The following is an 18,201-nucleotide window of genomic DNA, read 5'->3' on the forward strand; positions in this document are numbered from 1 at the left end:
CCTGCCTACACACATACACTTGTGCGTTCGCACACACCCCTCCACGGACAGCACACAGTGTGCGGCGCTTTCATAGAATGTTGTCATACTTAGATGTGTAGATGTGCGCCTTCTTTGAAAACCAAGAGCTCCTCCACTTAGTGTTTGTCCTCGGGCTGGCCAGTTATGAATGTGTGTATGCTTCACATCATTAACAAGACTGAATTCTGGCTGTTGGCTTTCTAGAAATTTGCATTTTGTGAAAGCAGCAGCATGAAGCCTCACCTGTTCTTGATTCGTGCCATACTCCCGTACCGTGTCAAACAGAGAAACAGCAGGAAAATAAGGACTGGCGGAAAAAGAAACCATTTGCCAACATATTTTTCATCTGCACTTCAGATATTGTAGATTTTCTCATTTATCATATGTTTCTTATTCAACAATTTCTATAGTTGTATAGTCTCTATATCTTTTTTAGGGCTTTTTATTTGATAGGACAGTTGGAGATGGTGACAGGAAGCAAGTGGGAGAGAGAGATGGGGAAGGATCGGCAAATGACCCGGGCCGGAATCGAACCCAGGTTGCCGGCGTAGTAACTCAGTGCCCTACCACCACTGCAGGGCCTATAATATCTATATCTTATCATTTATAGTATTTATATAGTATCTATAGATTCTATTTCTTATTCCTCTCACTTCAGTATCTGACTCTATATTTGGCATTCATCAAGCTATTAATCCGCCATGTCTACAATAACAGTTTAACACAATAGATTTGATACATCGGAGACCATTTTAATTCTGTTTCGTCTTGATGGTAGAGGATTTGCAGGGGGAACATACGTACGGTACATTCAGTCAATCAACTGGATCAAAGTTGTGCAAGGGTTGTTCATGGTATGACTTTTATGTGTTCATTCATAAAAAAAAACAAATCATCTTGTCAATGTCAACCAATTCCTTGTGAGGACAAAATGTAGAAACACAGAGCAGAGCGGCGCTGACACAAGAGGTCACGCTTTACAGGGAATTGGAAATGTGGTTTTGTCTACCCCTAGTGGACCCCTGCCCCGTCAACTCTGACAAGGGGGGCACGTGGCATGGTCCACGGTGGACAAGGGCATTATTATTTATTGATTACAGTACATAGTCACTGCTTCAGAGAGACTATGCTGACATTATTCAGGCCTGATAGTAGAAGGATATCCTGAAACTGAAACCTAATGACTAAATGTTCTCAATGTTTTTATTCTCTGTCAAGCCTGAAATCAGGCACTGAGACTGAAAACTATATTTATTACCCAAATATTGAAGTTGGAACATTTGATCACCTTGTCAAATTTGAAAGATTAGTTCAAGTCTTGTCATAGATGGTCGTTGTATGAGTACACCAAATTGAATTGCCACCAAAAATTCGGAGTGTGACAATGTCTAGTCAGTGTTATCTTGGTAAGTAACATTAGGTTTAAGTTTCACATTTACTATTAAAAAGGAGCATGTAAAAAAGAAGCGTATCATTTTAAACGTGTTATAATCTTGTTTTTAAACATTCACACACAACCCACCACTAGTTAAATCTCCGTGGATACGGTCCTTCTTGCCAGATCCCAACATTCACAAAGTCAGTCTCCTTAGCATACAGTGGGTTTCACATTCAATGCAGCATGTTTAGATACAGAAATGCAACTGACATCTTATGTGACTAATATTCAGATGGAAGCAGCAAAAACTACTCATAGGACGGAGAATTTAATTCTATCAAGTCTACAGCACTGAACACAGTTCCACAGGTCATGCGATATGCAGTGTCTAGAATTAAATTAAAGTCAATAATAATGATCATTTCAACATCAACAACAGTTACACCAATAACATTAGAACATAAAAAAACTACAAACGATCCAACATCGAAAAATGATTAGCTATGTCAAAAAACACATTGTGTTCCATTGCTGGAATTCCTTTTTCAAAAGAGAGAACTTTTTGTAAACTTTTTTTTTCTTTTTTAAAACATCATCGGCTCACATTTCATTCATGTCCAACTGCATTTGGTGTTCAGCTGCATTCGATTTGCGAAGGAAACAAGAAGAACAAAAATATTTAAAAAGCAAAAAGAGTAAGACTTGGAAAAAAAAACGAAAGTTCAAGACAAGAAATCCATTTTCTGAGTGGTCCCAATGAGTAGCACATTCCAAGAGACAGCGAGAAATCCATTTAGGTGGTGGTAAAGGTATGTGTGCCGAGAGCTACTTAAAAAACAAAAAGAAACAAACAAAAGAGTTCAAAAAAGTACCAAAAAAATAACATTTAAACCCACAATAGCTTGCTCCTGATGTAAGTGGACAACACAAACATCAGGAAGTACCTTAATGTCCAGTAAAGAAAAAAAATAAGGCCTCTTTCAAAATAATATTTAAAAAACAAAAAAATCTGTCATCCTCCCAAGGTTAAAAAGCAGAAAAAATAAAATAGATACGTTAAAAATGTAATCCACTTGGTACGAAAAAAGTATAAAAAATTAAAATAAAAAATTACAGCTACATCATCCTGGAGGAAGTATCTGAAGAAAAGTGTCCAAGGTTTTGCTTTTGCCGACGTCCCCTGTTGTTTTTGGGGCACTTCCTGTTAAAGACAACGAGAAAAAAAGGAATTACTTCAGTGGCCCTTTCAAAGACCTGCTATTCATTGCATTTCAGTGGCTAGAAAGGAATAGGAGCCCTTTTTTAATTAGGGAGGTTTACCGATTCATCCTTTTGAGCACGGTAGAGCCTCGTTTTAGCCCATACCTATTATCTGGGCTGTTTCCAAAATGATTCCTATTGTTTCCTTTGATCATCATATTGAGCCTCAAAGACCTCAATTTCCCAGGGTCACCTAGACAATCTCACACCCCCGATGAAAGGTTTCCTTGTAGGTAGGTACGGCGCGATGCAGTATGCAGCTCAGGTGATTTGACGCACATTTTTCTAAAGCCTAAAAGATGCTAGATGGGAACAAAGGGCCACCCCCTGCTCTACAAAAGCGGAAACAAATCCTGAGCCTTACAAGTGAAGACAGATACTGCTGACAGGTAACGGCCCTTTTGACAGCAGTTTTCCCCGCTAAGACCACTACGGATTTATGGCCTCAAAACTTCAAACTTGAATGCTAAAACCCCACACAAGGATGATGGCACAAAAAAATTCCTGAGCCTGAACTTCAATTCGATTCGCTTCACTCGGTGTGTGGCTAACTGCTTTATAAGATTGGCTAAACATAATTAACCTTAATTAAGTATTACCACGGTGTTACCACAATGTTGGCATTTATAGAAGGCTGAAGACACTGATTATTTTATGCTTGTGTTATGGACCATGGGCAGAGTATGGCAATAATTGGAGGGCAGATGAAAACAAACAGTGCACCATTGTGAACCTGTAACCCTCTGATCTTAACGGTGCACTGTGTAATATTTTTAGCAGTTTCTTTCCAGAATTCATGCGGCCCATTCACAAATGATGCTTTTTCCAAATACTTACCACCACCATCAAATTCTAAGTAGTCATTATGACTGGGGAAATGGCATTTTTCATACATGAAAAAGTGGATGTTCTTCATGTCCACCATTTTGAATTTCCAGACATAGACATTTTTAGCTGCAAAACTTCTGTACTTTCGTCATGCTAGTAAATGTTAGTTTATTATTTCGTAAATAGGCAGCACAGTTGTCAATGAGCAGCATAGCTGCGATACCTACTTTGGCCACCATCCTACACAGTGCACCTTTACAGGAAGACCACCTTCCTAACCATTAGGCCACAACTGCTCCTTCATTCCTTTGTCCTTAGAGCAGTGTTTCTCAACCAGGGTGCCGGGGCACCCTGGGGTGCCCCGGCAACGTGGCTGATAAATAAATTATGTAATTTAACACACATATGTATATATCTTTCATCTGCCATGTATGCACAATAAAGTCAATTTAGGTTGCCCCAGTAAGCTGCAACTTCGAACGTAGGTTGTGTGACGTCTCCAAATGTGTTAATTTTCTAAGCTTTAGTGGCAGTGGTGTAGTCTACTTTTTTATGGTGGGTATACTGTATATTTGAGCATTTTTTGAAGTGGGTATACTGTATATATTTGTGCTATTCAAAACAATGGATCAATCAATTTTAAGTGGGTATACTGAAATCCCTGAAATTTAGAAGTGGGTATACTCCGTATACCCACGTTCTACGTAGACTACACCACTGTTTAGTGGTATCCGATGCGATGCCCTGTTACAGCTTGTTACTTAGGGTGCCTCAACTAAAAAAAGGTTGAGAAACACTGCCTTAGAGCCACTCACCTGGTGATGCACATGACGACTCCCACGATGATGGCGATCTGCACGGCCCCGATGATGGCCGCAATGAGGACGTAGTGGAGCTTCTGCCCACTGGGTACCACGTACAGGATGTTGAAGTCCTGCACGTCACACTGCACTCCGGTGTAGCCTGACTCACACCTGTAGGGAAGCCCAAACACTAGGACTTAAATTGGGGATGTAAAACTCGGGCCTGGATGGATACCAAGTCCGCCCCACGGTGTCATTTTGTTTGGCCCTCGAGATAATTTCAAATTAGTACACAAGTACAGTGCGGATGTGGTATCAATGAGTTTGTGTTATTTGCATACAGTTGTAAGCATTAAGCACATGCATGCACAATTTCTGTGCACTTTCTGTAAATTGAAATTGGCCCACAACTTCATCACAGATTTTGATTCTGACCCCCTGTGAAGTTGACTTTGAGACCCCTGACTGAGAAGTTACATGGGAAAATTAAGCATTGATTAAACTCTTGATGGCTGAAAAGGTGTTATGATGTATCAAATTCTGGAATTGTCAGCCATCATTTTTAGTTCACTGGTAATACCTAACATCTGTGCTTTTCTTTTGAACTGAAAATGCTTTCAATAGTGGTAATGGGAGAAAATAATTAGTAAATCTAAATGCGGATAGGAATTATTTTTTGTGTTACAACTGACACATCCCAGCTTCCATACTACATTGTGTATCCGGAACCCTTACCTGCATGAGACGGCGTTAAAGTTCATCTCGCACTGCCCGTGCACACAGAATTCGGCGTACTTTTCTGTACACGGCACTGGCATCCAGCCATTGGTCCTTCCGCTGCCCAAATCCGTCTTCTCCTTAACAACCGCTGTGAATGAGATATTTGCACCGGTTACTGGTGTGAAAGAGCACATTGTGCCAAGCAACAGTAGTAGGAGTCCAACCGTGTTTTTTTCCCAAGGTGGTAATAGCACAACCAGAGAGAATACAGGCAAAATGTAATGTACCTTTGGTCCAACAGTTATACCAGAATGCACTATATTACACTTGGATGATTAAAGGTGAACTGTGTAATATATATATATATATTTTTAGTAATTTATTTCCAGAATTCATGTTGCCCATTCGCATATGTTACATTTTTCATGAATACTAACCACCATCAAATTATAATTACTCTTCATGACAGGGAAGACTTACTGTACTTTGGAAAAACTAGTACATATACATTTATTATTTAGTAAATATTCATGAATTTCACAAATTTGGCAGTAGGCAGCATAGTTGCAATACCTAATCTGGCCAGCATCTTACACAGTGCACATGGAAATCATCAGTTGTTTGGATTTCACAATTTTATTTGTAGAATTAGTCAATTCAGAACAGAGGAGTCACCCACAGTTTGAGTTCTTCAGAGGGATTAAGCAGCAGCACACCCACCCACACCCACTGCTCCATATGAAATGAAATGAAATGAGAACACCCCATGTGCTGTCTAATAGCTCAACGATATGAAGGTGGGGGAGGGGAGCTCAGGCAGAGATGGACAGGCGTGCCATAAAGCAAATGCCATGGCACTGAGAGGTATAGGATCTCTTTCTCTATCGGTCTAAATAATGTATCTCAGATTAATGTAGAGGACGTTCGGCCCCTCCGCTCTGCCATTTTATCACACAGGCACACCACACCCCCCACCGTTCACCATTTTGAAGAGTCTTTGTTCCTCATGTGGCTTTCATTATTAGCTGCCGTTTCTTGCAAGCAGGAAGCTAATTACCCTTGACAAGCCTCGTCTTTATTATACAATATTGTGGAGAGCCGCTTAGTGGCTTCACGACTGCAAAAGACAAAAGCAACCCCCCAAAAAATGAAGAAATTAAGAAATTATAGGGAGGAAAAAAAGATAAAGAATTATCACTCACCAAAGACATCTGGCGGAACATCCTTCTTTCCTTTATCTGTGTATGGGAACACACACATTGCATTAGCTGCTAATCACAGTGAGCTAGCGTTATTAGACAGCATTATCTCTTATCGGGGTATTTGCACGGAGCAATAAAAGAACAGCTTGACCTACACAGTGCAAACCGAACACGCTAGTAGCCGGGCAGACTGACTCCGCTACAGTATGTTGTCATGCGATGCGAGTGTTAAATCGTGACTAAAAAGGCCTCTTAAAGCATTAGCATCAGCGTTTAATCTAGCAGAAAATCCAATCCGTTGAGCGCCTGCAAAACCATGCATCTCTCCTCCCATATTGGGGGCTATCATCATGGACCTGGTTGATCTGGTGTATAGTGGGTCTGTTAGAGGAGATTTTGTGTTTACAATACAAAGTGCTTGTGTGCATGTGGTTTGTGTGCATACAGCATGTGCGTGGGTGGAGTGTTTTCACCTGGACATCTCAGGAGATCGCAGTCACAGGTGTAGGTGTAATTGTGTGCGTGCGTGTGTGCGCGTGTGTGGGTGCGTGTATTGTGTATTACCTAGACACCTCCCGAGGTGTTCCACGTCAATCTGCTCCTGTTTCATGCAGGAGGCCTCCCGCACGTGGCAGGGGTTTGTGTACGAGTTCCCATCCGTCCCACACACCGGATTCTCATTGTGCCCACTGCAGTCGATGTTGCACATACACCTGCAGAACACAATGAAGACAAAGCAGTCTTTTAGTATACGTATTTAGACACAGTCACAGACATGTGCGTGTGTGTGCGTGTGTTTTTTCACAAAAAGAAAAACAGAAGGCGAGATATTTTTTTGAATTGATGGAAATGAGCATTGTCTTTGAGCTTGCCCTAACTAGACCTAACATGTTGCTTAAGCGATTGTTTTTCCAGCACGTTCTACTTTTAGCATCTATCCATCCTTTTACACTTATCCATTAATACGAGGTATGTTTTTTTAACTTGTCTAACTCGACCTTGTTTAGCCTATTGTTTATTGTTCCTGTCCATACGTTTAGAAGCTATCCATCAATACCATGTTTTCATCGTTTGAGTGTGTTTCCCACAAAAAAACATAATGGGTGATATGACTTCAATTCATGGAAATGCACATGCTATTTTTTTACTTGCCTGACTACGGCTATTGTTCATTGTTTATCTGTTCTTTTAGCTTATTTTTATCAGTACCATTACGGCTATTCATCAATGTTATGACTGCTATTCTGCTGCTATTACTACAGTACTATTATTCATCAATACTATTACTACTAATGGTCTACAACTATAAACAACACCAGTGTTGATTGTGTGGAAAAAAATAGAGAACTAGGCAGGCTGTTTAGGTCCTGTGGATTAGTTCATCCCAATGTGCCAAAAACTTGTCAGCAGAACTTCAATGTAACACACAAAAACAATCAGCTATGAAGCAAAGTGTTGCTGTCAACACTCAGGAACAATAGACTGGCCTGTCTGTGCTGTCAGCAAGCCACTCATGACGTCTCTCATGTCTCTCCATTTGGCAAAGCAGCAGGACTCAACGCACCCTGACGGCCTCCGCACATTGGCTCCGACAAAGTGTGGAGCACTGCTCCGCCAATGTTTGATTCCATTGTTGTCAATACGACCCCGCACACCGGCGCCGATGTCCGAGGAAATTTGCGGATGTCGTCTAGCGATTAGAGACGAGTTCTAATTTGTCGGAGCCGGCCATTGACTGTCCATGCTATGTTCGTGTGAAATTGGGTTTGGGGGTCAGAATTGTGTCGGAAGCGAAAGTGCTCCGCAGTGCTGTTGGAGCCGATGTGCGGAGGCCCTGACTTTGTCTCCTACCACATGTTGCAGACAAGTCACTAGCAGGCAGGTCTACACGCGTGCATGAGACTGTGTGTACGCCAGTGATTCCCAACTGGTAGATGCATGTGCAACAAGTGAGATGCGTGAGCATACTGCAGGGGGTGCATGGGAAAACACGACAGCAAATAGTGGAGCATAGTCACGTTGGGAAGAAGGCAGAGATGGGAAAAACCATAAAGTAGGAAATGCCTACCATACTACAAATTGCTCCGTAAATGTGTGTGTGCGTTAATCAGTATTTCTATGTCTGGCAGTGCTGAAGCCATTAGAGTTGTGGGATTTTGGATGTACTTCTCCGGAGGGTGATGTATGTTTTATGAATTTCTACAGTACTCACTAAATCAAGCAAATGGCGCTGTGCTCCCTTGTGAAGACAAACAACAGTAAATCACCAGCAAAGGTGGAAAATGACTTTAAAAACCCTGATCTTCCACTCTTCCACTTCCTTCTGCAGACATTTTGCTTTAAAATGTATGTAGCTCTTTGTTCCATGTCACACACCTGTACATCGAGAATGCATTGTAACTTGATCACAATTGCTTTTTTTATCTTACTGACTTCTAGCTTGTTGAAGCACAAAAAACTCATGTTTTTCGTCCGCCATCCCTTTAAAGTTACCAAGTAGCTGTGTCAAAAGGCTGAAGCATCATCCCCTCATTTTTCAAAACAATGGGAAAGGAGTATCCACCCTGTTGTGCGGCTGTCACAGCACGCCAATGAAGTATTTGTTTGCACAAACAGCCCAGGATAAACAGTGTACTGCATGAATGCACTACGGAGACAACTGCAGCTGAACAATAAGGAGAGTCCATGCTGTTCTGGTAGACACTAGTGGACTGGTGTAAGTACAATCCGTAGTGTGTGTGTGTGTGTGTGTGTGTGTGTGTGTGTGTGTGTGTGTGTGTGTGTGTGTGTGTGTGTGTGTGTGTGTGTGTGTGTGTGTGTGTGTGTGTGTGTGTGTGTGCATGTGCGTGTGTGTGTGTGTGTGTGTGTTTCTGCCTGAAGCTTAACAATAAGGAGATCATGCTGCTCTGGTAGACACTACTCTACTAGTGTAAGTAGAATCCATATTCTGTGTGTCTGTGTCTGTTTCTGCCAGTGTCGAAAGGACTATCAACAGCGTCTGTGTCTGTTTCTTTCTGCGTATGCTTTGTTCTGTGGGGGTAGTATTGTGGAGTTCATGCATTGTTGACATACCGTAGAGGTACCAAAAAAACAGACCACACCAAACTGGTCTCATAAATTGTGTGTGTGTGTCTGTGTCTCTGTGTGTGTGTGTGTGTGTGTGTGTGTGTGTGTGTGTGTGTGTGTGTGTGTGTGTGTGTGTGTGTGTGTGTGTGTGTGTGTGTCTGTGTGAGTGTGTGTGTTCCCATGGCCATGATGAAGGTCAAGTACAGAGCTCCAAACTCACCACACATCCTCGGCATCTTCGTCACATTCGGCTCCGTACTTGCAGTTGCCACACTTGTTGGCCTTCTTGCCCGAGTCACTTCCGGATCCCTCGTATTCTGTCAGAAAATTCAAGAAGGACGCCATTACGTTAAAACCTAAGCCATTCCTCGCCCTCTTTCTTTAACCCCATTTTCTATGCCTTCCCGCTATTCTTCCAACTAGCAGGGTTGTCTGGAGCAGGACCATTGCTCTCTGAGGAACATGGAACAGGACAACCACCTCTCCATTACTGACATGTCATGCATTAGCCTACTCAATACATTGCTCCTGATCATCATGTTGTTCTTTGACTTGTTTAACATTACAATAATCTACACTACAATAGACATTACAATAGACAAAATTACTACTGCTGTTTCTGTTGATAATGTTGCTCTTTGAATTACTTTCACATTACTGTTGTTACCGTTGCTCTTTGAATTACTGCCACGTTGAATTATTTTGGACCGAATCAGGGCCATGTATGGTTCCAATAGCCCATTATTTTTCACAATGGTTAAGTTAAATTTACATGTACAATAAATGTTGGTACAGTTCCCACTTCTCGTCCTTGGTGAGTTTGAAGGACAGAATGGACATTTTACACATCAGACTTTTAAGAAGCAGTCTTTTGACAAAGTCCGTCATGAATTTTTAATAGTTAAAGGCAATTTTATGACGGGACCCGAGCTGGTTGGTCGCTCTGCAAGCTGGAACACTTATATTGCGGCACTGCGCAAGCATGTGCATCATCTGTGTTAAATTTATAACTACAGCAAAAAAACAGGTTTGAGGATCTAACTGCGGAAAAAAATTACCATTTTAATTCAGTTCTCCCCTCCATCTCTCTTTTAAGCGTGCATCGCAATAATCATTATGAGTCCGCAAGAGCTCCCCCAATGGCTCTCGACTATGAGCGTAATAATTGCTTACCGAAACAACGCTCAGAGGATAACGCCTGAGAAATGGAACATACACGCAAGCAATTTCCAAACACAATGACATCCAATAACAGGCGCTCTTGAACAGTACTCGCCCTCCTCCACCTCCAAAGACTTCATAGTTACATCCATTGCCCGAGGGCTCCTATATATTGTGTATGTTTTTTTTTCTCCTCTTCTACGCGTTCTTTCGTTTTCCCGCAGCCTTTTTTATTACAAGGCCACAGAGTGTATTTACCATGCTCTGTGTCAATGTGTTAGCGGCATTCTGTTAAGTCTAATACAAAAGTGCAAAGCCAGTGCATACAAAAGCCATTTTTCAAAGAAAGGGAACAGAGATGGAGAGTGGGTGTTTGTAATGTGTGCGCACACATGTATGTGTGGTTGCTTGTGTGTCAGTGTGTGTGAGAGTGTCCGTGTGTATGTGTATGTGTGTATGTGTGTAAATGTACTGTATGTGTGTGTGTGTGTGTGACTTAATGCCTATGAGTGTGAGGTTATTTCTGCATGTGTGTCGCATGTGTGTAGTAGTGTAGTAGTAGTGTGCTGAATCCCTGTGCCTTCTAAGGACAAAGAACACAGCAGTGGCATTTGGGGCCCAAGCTTTGCATGCGCGGCCCTGTAATTTAGCAAAATGACAGCTCTGGAGGGCAAGCCTCAAAAGCCACTCTTCATCTGCGCTCGGAAAAAAAAAGAAAGAAAAAAAAAACCTCAAGAGGTGGAGTTTCAAATTAAACACTGTTTTTTTTTCTCGGGGTCAATGCTCCAATGGCTACTCTGGCAGTACAGTGCAGCTGGATCTAAAAATAAGCGTTTGGATAAGGATATTCTGACAATCTATCCCCACCCTACCCCCAACCCAAACCCAAACCCCAATCCTCGTCCTCTCTTGCTCTTTTTTTTTTCTTCGCCTTTTAAGTAGTGCTCCAGAGCTCCAGCTCTAGAACTGGCCTGACACAATCCACGCTGAGAACATTTCGGCAGCGCAGCGTGGAGCTGTAGCAAAAACACATCAGCCGCGGGAACTATTTTCCCTCTAATTCACCGCGGAGAGAGGCAGCCGTAAAAATGAATTACCATGTGGATAGCGCTGCGAATATATGCAGGCTCTATATATTGTGCAGACTAGTGTTTCTCACCCAAAGGGAGCCCGTGGCCGTGAGACAGAGCAGTGTGATGTCTTAATGCACTATTTATATGGCCCATTAAGAGTGTGGAAAAGTGCCTTTGAAGAAACATTATGTTTTTTTTTCCTTCATATTTGGACGCTCTGATCTCTTCTACCTACACCAGCCCTGTTTGAATCTACTGAACAATTCATGCATGCGCGCGCCCATGTGTGTGTGCGCGTTCATGTGTCTGAGCGTGCGTGTGCGTGCATGTGCGTGCATGCCTATGTGTGCGTGTGCGTGCGTGCATGTGTGTGTGCGCGTTCATGTGTCTGAGCGTGCGTGTGCGTGCGTGCCTACGTGTGTGCGTGCGTGCGTGAGTGTGTGTCCATATGTGTGTACAGTAAGTGGATGTGTGTGTAGGGCGGGCGGGTGCTGTGGGCTGGCTGTTGCAGATGGCTGACTGGCAGACGCCCTCTCTACTGTACATCATTACTTCTCACGGCTGATGGCGGGAAAAAGAAGGACAGCAAAATAAAGACAAGCAGTGTCATCCTTACCTCCGTCTCCCGATCCTGAACTGCTATCTGCAAGTGCACAAGTGTCAGAGAGAGAGAGAGAGAGAGAGAGAGAGGGAGAGAGAGGGAGAGATTGACAGAAGGTTAGACAGGTTCTTGCCAATCACGAGTGGCCCTTAGGCTGTTGGTGTTTTGTCAGGACTAGGCATTATTGTACGGTTGTGTTGTTACCGGAGTGATGGCACACGGCTTAGTTATCCTCCAGACTCACCGGGATAGCAGGGCCCCTCAGAGGCCACGGATATAGACTTCTGGTGCTTGCACGCCGCTTGCCTCAGGAAACACTCGTTCTGGTAGGTGTCTCCGTTCGAGCCGCAGACGGGAATGTAGTTACTATGGCACTGGGTGCAGTCACAGGAATGGCAGAGAGAGAGAGAGAGAGAGAGAGAGAGAGAGAGAGAGAGAGAGAGAGAGAGAGAGGGGAACAGAACAAAAAAGAACAGAGCAAAAAAAAGGAATATGCATAAGTGAGCATACTGCCTGGAGACACTGTGAGAGTGGGGTGGGGGGACAGAAAAGCAGTTCTGTCGCATGCGAGACCGAAATTAATTCAGGCACGTTAGAGGAAGGAGGAGGAGGAGGAAGAGGGAGGCAGGGAGTGTGGAAGCCTGTCTCTTGGTGGTGGCACCTATATCATCTGGTGTTGCTGATATGTCAGTGGTTGGCTCATATCTGGCTAGCCGGATGGCTAGCGCAACGCATTGGATGAGACAAAGACAAAACGTTGAGATTTTTGATATATGATCCCTTACCTGAAACTGACAAACACACTTCAGGTCCGAGCCGTCATCGCGACAGGTTCCCCCGAAGCGGCACGTGGCTGCGTCGCACACCCGCAAGTCGCTCTTCTTCTCCGACAGGTCTGCGGGGAGAGAACACACAGACGCAGCCATGTGAGACGCCAGGGGTATAGACATGACAAACACACACACATCAAAATAGTCACACACACACACACACACACAAACATAGATAGCTGTACTACGCACACACACACACACACACACACACACACACACACACACACACACACACATACAAAGAAACAAACATAGCTACACACACATACACACACACACACACACACACACACACACACACACACACACACAGAGGCACATCGGCATATAGTAGCTTACATACAGTATACTCAAACATGGACATCCCATCCAAACACATACGTATGTGCATGAACACCAAGATAAACAAAGTATCTGTATCATAGATAGGTTTTCTGTAAACAAACATTTGTGATGTGAGGAGGGGCAAGATGCTAGGCAGCCAACCGCATGAGCACATTTTTTGAGTGACAGCATTTTCCAACTAGAAAAGCACCCAGAGTGTGCAGACCTCCGCCAAGGATGTTGATACTACTGTGCACATATATGAGTGTGTGATTTGTTTAACTTTTGTTTTGAGAAAGTTGAGGAAGTTTGCCATTCAATATAATATAAAGAGAAAGGAGGATTAGAAAGTCTAACCGTTCGTGTAACCGAATCCCAAACGTTTCCACTGCGCATCCCCTTCTATATCCCCCTCCCCCAACGACATCAAAACAACCTAGAAACAGACCCTGAACGTCATACAAAATACACGTGTTTTTTGATGTTGATGAACGTCGACCAAAATGCAATAGCCTGTGCTTTTTGTAATGAAGGTTGTTTGTAATTAAGGTGCTTGTGAACTTCTCTAAATAGGCTATAGAGTGATAGCTTTAAGCCTCATGACAAATTAAAAGCAAATATCGTCGTCAATTTAAACATCCCTCTCAGACTCATGGCGAATGTTTTAGGCTATTAGGTTATAGCAATCGTAGGCCCTATTAACCTAATCTAGCCTTATGCGCAAAAGGTAGAAATCAACCTACTTGAACGCTTGTAATCACGCGCTAGAACTGCAGCCTAATTAGTGAAGGGAATGTAATGATTTTGACCAACAGCACTAAACAACCAAAGAAGGGTTAGGCCTATATTTTTTTTTTGCCTATGATGGTATGCATTATTGTCATGGGTCACTGGTTGGTCTTGGCGCTGTCGGCTGAAGTGCATTTTCCTCTCCGTATTCCTCATGGGAAATCACTATTCACCGTTGTTGATCAGTTCACGTAGGCCTACATTGCTGTTGCGCTTTGAGGTCCATCTCGCAACTGTGGTTAACTTTAAATTCAGTGGAGGGGGTGTAATGCATTTGATCAGCATTGTGAACTTACACAGCCACAAATTCCATATTTTTGGCGATGGTAGGCTACCTAATTGTCAACCAAAATGATCTGCGGTGGTCACTGTCCATCTCGCAACAGTGCACTTCCACGACCACTTCACACACATTTTAGGCAGCGGTAATTAACAGGATTGCTTGTTAACTTCAACGAGGGTGTAGCCTACAGGTTGCCAGCTGATGAGCAACTTTTTAGGTTGATGTTGGAGCTGGCGTCAAATGAGACATTCGCAGCCAATTCCGTAGGCAAGGCTAGTTCTACTGCTTACAATGGCGCAGGCAAATCCGTGTGGAATATTCGCCGGTGCTCGGCCATTATGCATCCTGTCGGGCATTGTGATCCCTGTCCATCTCGCAAACTTTCCTGGTGAACCAGTAGCCTGTAGTTTGTGTAGCCCAGCCCCCTGGGCGTCAACACATAGCTTCTGGTTCACCAGGAAACTCGCAAACAACTTGGGGTTCACTTTAAATGTAGCTAAGGGGATGGAATGAATTTTACCAGAATTGTGAACGTACATTCTTATTTTGGCAAGGGAGCCTAATAAATTCGACAGCATAGTGAACCCAAGTCACAGTCCACAACAGCATTGTGAACCATATTTTTGACAACGTAATTAATTCGACAGAATTGCCAACCTAAACTATCTGCGGGAGTGGTCACTGTCCATCTCGCAACAGCAATGATAAAAATAAAGGCCAACACAATCACAAATTCCATATTTTTGGCAGGTAATTCATTTGACATGATGCTGCCTGCGGCTGAGCAACATTATGAAATGCACTTGGCGTTGGAGCTGGAGGCGGAGGCAAAGGTTCCTCCCTGTTGCTGAGAGAAGCGCAGGAACGCCAGTGCTCTGTGCTTGGGAGCTCGCGCGCACCTTGTGGCAGGCAGTGGTATAGCAGGGAACGAACGAACGAACAAACAGGGAAAAAAAAATAGCATGGAACGAACGAACACAGACAACACAGAGACTCAGGTGATCACATAACCTCCTGGCGGAGGTAATAACAATCAGAGGTTGAAGAGGGACCCTGGCTGAACATGCAGACAGGGATTCTTTACAAACGGGAAACCGTTTGTATACAGAACATGGGTATAGGTGCATTTTAAAAAAACACATACCTAGATGTGGACAAACAGTATAGTACAAAATCAGTCAATTATTATGTGTAGTATAAAGGAACAGCTCCTTGTACATACAAATGGTGTTTTTTTCTGCTGTTATTGTATTGCAGTTGGTTTCCTCCATGGCAAAATGGAGGCTTCCAATTAAGCTACGCTTCATTAGGCCAAGAAACTCAACAGCACAGTGTCCCGAACGAAGCGTACAGTAGTACACGAGCCCCGCTCTTGTACTCCCTGCGGCCCGTGACTCACACGTGTTTCGCGCACGTAACGACGACACACAGCTATTGTCTTCCACTCTCAGCCAGAGTGTGACACGAATCACTCCAAAATAGCAACAGAAAGTCAACTGCCTCTTTTCGTTGGAGAAAGGGCAAGCGGGAGAACTCGTCTTTTGTTTGAGAAGAGAGCCATCACAAATTGGCAAAATGAATCAAGACAAATGTTTAAGCAAATAGAAGACAGAAGAACCCCGCAGGTGGAGGTATCGTTAGGTGCAAGTGTACAGAAGCTAAGAAAATGTGGCAGCAAGAATGTGAGGAGCGGCTCAGAAGCACTGAAGTCTGTAATTTAAACATTTTTAGTCCGCATGATTTATGTATGAGGCCACATTTTATGCAGCCAGCCAGAGAAAGGTGTCACCGTTTTTTTTGTGTGAGCTAGAAGCTAGAGTGGGAATGCCTGGGTTGGGTTATGCTTGGAGAACGCTGAAATAAAACGTAATTTCGCAACAATAGCTCTGAGATGAATGTCCTTTTTGATAAAACCACAAAAACCTGACACGTGAGTGAGGGCACATTACGGGAACTCATAATGTTCCACCTAACATGATTAATAGCCCCTTATTACAACCATGATTTTCCTATTAGTGTCGTAAGACTCTTTAATTACATTCAGTAAATCATCATGAAAAAAAGTATAAAAATGTTGGCAACTATTAATATTGTAAAATTTTACCTTTGCATATATGTTTTTCGTAAAAGTATAAAAATGTTAGCCACAATTAGTATTATCAAGCTTTACCTTGATAACTCATCTGTTTTGTACATTCAGGCTTAACTCTTACATAAACTGGCTTAGTTAACTCCATGGAAGGGCTGACTAAAGCCTGGCTGCAAACTCACCCCCGTCTTGTCACATAAATACTAATTTCTTATCTACCATTGATTCAAGTATCACCAGCACTGCAAAATGTGCAGCTGCTGCAGATGTTTCATATGGTATTTTCCCTGAATCCTTTCTTCCTCTTCCTCTTTCACGCATAGAGTTCACATAATATCTGAAGTGCACAAATTAGCGAGAGCTTTAGGTGCTCTTCAGTTGAGCCGGGGGGGTCTTAAACACCTGACCTTTTGGAGCAGTGGAATATCACTTGCCACATACTTCAACCTGAATCCCCCCCAAGCTGCGAGTGAATCAGCTTAATCTCATTCCCTCCTCTCTCTCTCTTCCTCTCCCTCTCTCTCCCTCTCTCTCTTGCTCCCTCTTTCTTTTCAAGAGGCTCTATGACACAAAGGCTAGCTGGAAAAACCCACCCAGGCTTTAATCCCAATGAGCCCAGCCAGCAGAGAGTGTGAGGCGAGCCAGGTTCAACAACACAGACATGCTTAACAGGTGCACTGAGGGGTGGAGGGGTGGAAGAAGGATGGGGGGACGGAGGGGAAGAAAACAGGATCCTCTGTTGTAAGGCTCCCAAGGAAAAGGCCTTAGGGGTCTCTCTCTCTATCCAGGATTCAAAGGGGGGGGCCTGGGTATTTACACAGCGGTAAAAAGGGGCCGCTAATGGCGGGTCTACACCGGGCTCCAAGTAAACAAGGGAGCCATTTCCAACAAGACGCTAATTTTATATATATAGAGAGAGAGAGAGCGCGCTGGAAGTAGAAGAAGGCGAAGGGACAAACGAGGGAGAAGACAAGAAGAGAGAAAGAAGAGAAGAAAAGAGAGAAAGCAAAGCTCAACCACAACAACAACAACAACCACTCATCTCCGCAACTCCAATGTAGCCTCCAGGCCAGCTGTTGTCATAGTGCATACGTCTTGGCGGGATTGGAGGGCCGTGACTCAGACAGAGAGGCAGCCGGCTGCTTCTCCTCTTCTCCGTCTCCTCGGAGATTAGCGTTGAGAGAGCTGGCCAGCGCAGTTACGCAAGGCCCCCTTTTGACTCCCCTCGTTTTACATGGAACCGCGCCGCGCAGGGGCCAAGACCAACATCAACAGGCCACGTACCCGACCACAAACCCATGTGTTTTGTTCTTGCATGAAAGAGAAAACATCATATTTTAAATACACGAGAAGGAATGGTTGCCGCAATCGAGCCTTCGAGGGTTTTTTTTTGGTCAGCCTCCCCCTAATGTGTATTAAATTCCATATCTGTCCGAATCATTTGCTACCAATGAGTTATACAAAGGGGATGCAGGACGTCGTCGGCACAGCTTGCCAGATACTGCACAATTTCGCAGAAGGAGAGTACAAGAGCGGATTGTTTCCCTTGTTTTTGCTGGCATGTAGTCCCAGATCCAACCATTCCACTTATTGTTCGGATTAAAGTACTAACCGACAGAAACGAGCAGAGACGGCAAGCAGCATCTCCCAGAAATACTCTTCAGCTGGCAGAGCTATTAATCATATGGTGATGGGAATGCATGCGGTGATGGCTTGGACTGATATCACAGACACACACACATACACATACACACACAGTGATACAAAAAC

At 43.5% G+C, this 18,201-nt stretch overlaps 1 protein-coding gene across 2 annotated transcripts in view; it reads right to left on the bottom strand.

Annotated features, from left to right (window-relative positions):
• Nucleotides 1-710: 710 nt before the first annotated feature.
• Nucleotides 711-18,201, bottom strand: part of tmeff1b (transmembrane protein with EGF-like and two follistatin-like domains 1b) — a 33,167-nt gene continuing 15,676 nt past the window's right edge. For both annotated transcript variants that reach the window (XM_063206122.1, XM_063206121.1), the window contains 9 exons: nucleotides 12,899-13,008; nucleotides 12,358-12,487; nucleotides 12,129-12,155; nucleotides 9,499-9,595; nucleotides 6,777-6,925; nucleotides 6,213-6,248; nucleotides 5,026-5,158; nucleotides 4,303-4,461; nucleotides 711-2,600 (listed from right to left, as the gene is read on the bottom strand). In XM_063206122.1, coding sequence (XP_063062192.1) covers nucleotides 2,516-2,600; nucleotides 4,303-4,461; nucleotides 5,026-5,158; nucleotides 6,213-6,248; nucleotides 6,777-6,925; nucleotides 9,499-9,595; nucleotides 12,129-12,155; nucleotides 12,358-12,487; nucleotides 12,899-13,008 — 926 coding nt within the window. In that variant the 3' untranslated portion in view covers nucleotides 711-2,515. The remainder of the gene's footprint in view (nucleotides 2,601-4,302; nucleotides 4,462-5,025; nucleotides 5,159-6,212; nucleotides 6,249-6,776; nucleotides 6,926-9,498; nucleotides 9,596-12,128; nucleotides 12,156-12,357; nucleotides 12,488-12,898; nucleotides 13,009-18,201) is intronic.

This window comes from Engraulis encrasicolus, chromosome 9 (assembly GCF_034702125.1).
Source record: "Engraulis encrasicolus isolate BLACKSEA-1 chromosome 9, IST_EnEncr_1.0, whole genome shotgun sequence".
In the NCBI taxonomy this organism is placed as follows: Eukaryota; Metazoa; Chordata; class Actinopteri; order Clupeiformes; family Engraulidae; genus Engraulis; species Engraulis encrasicolus.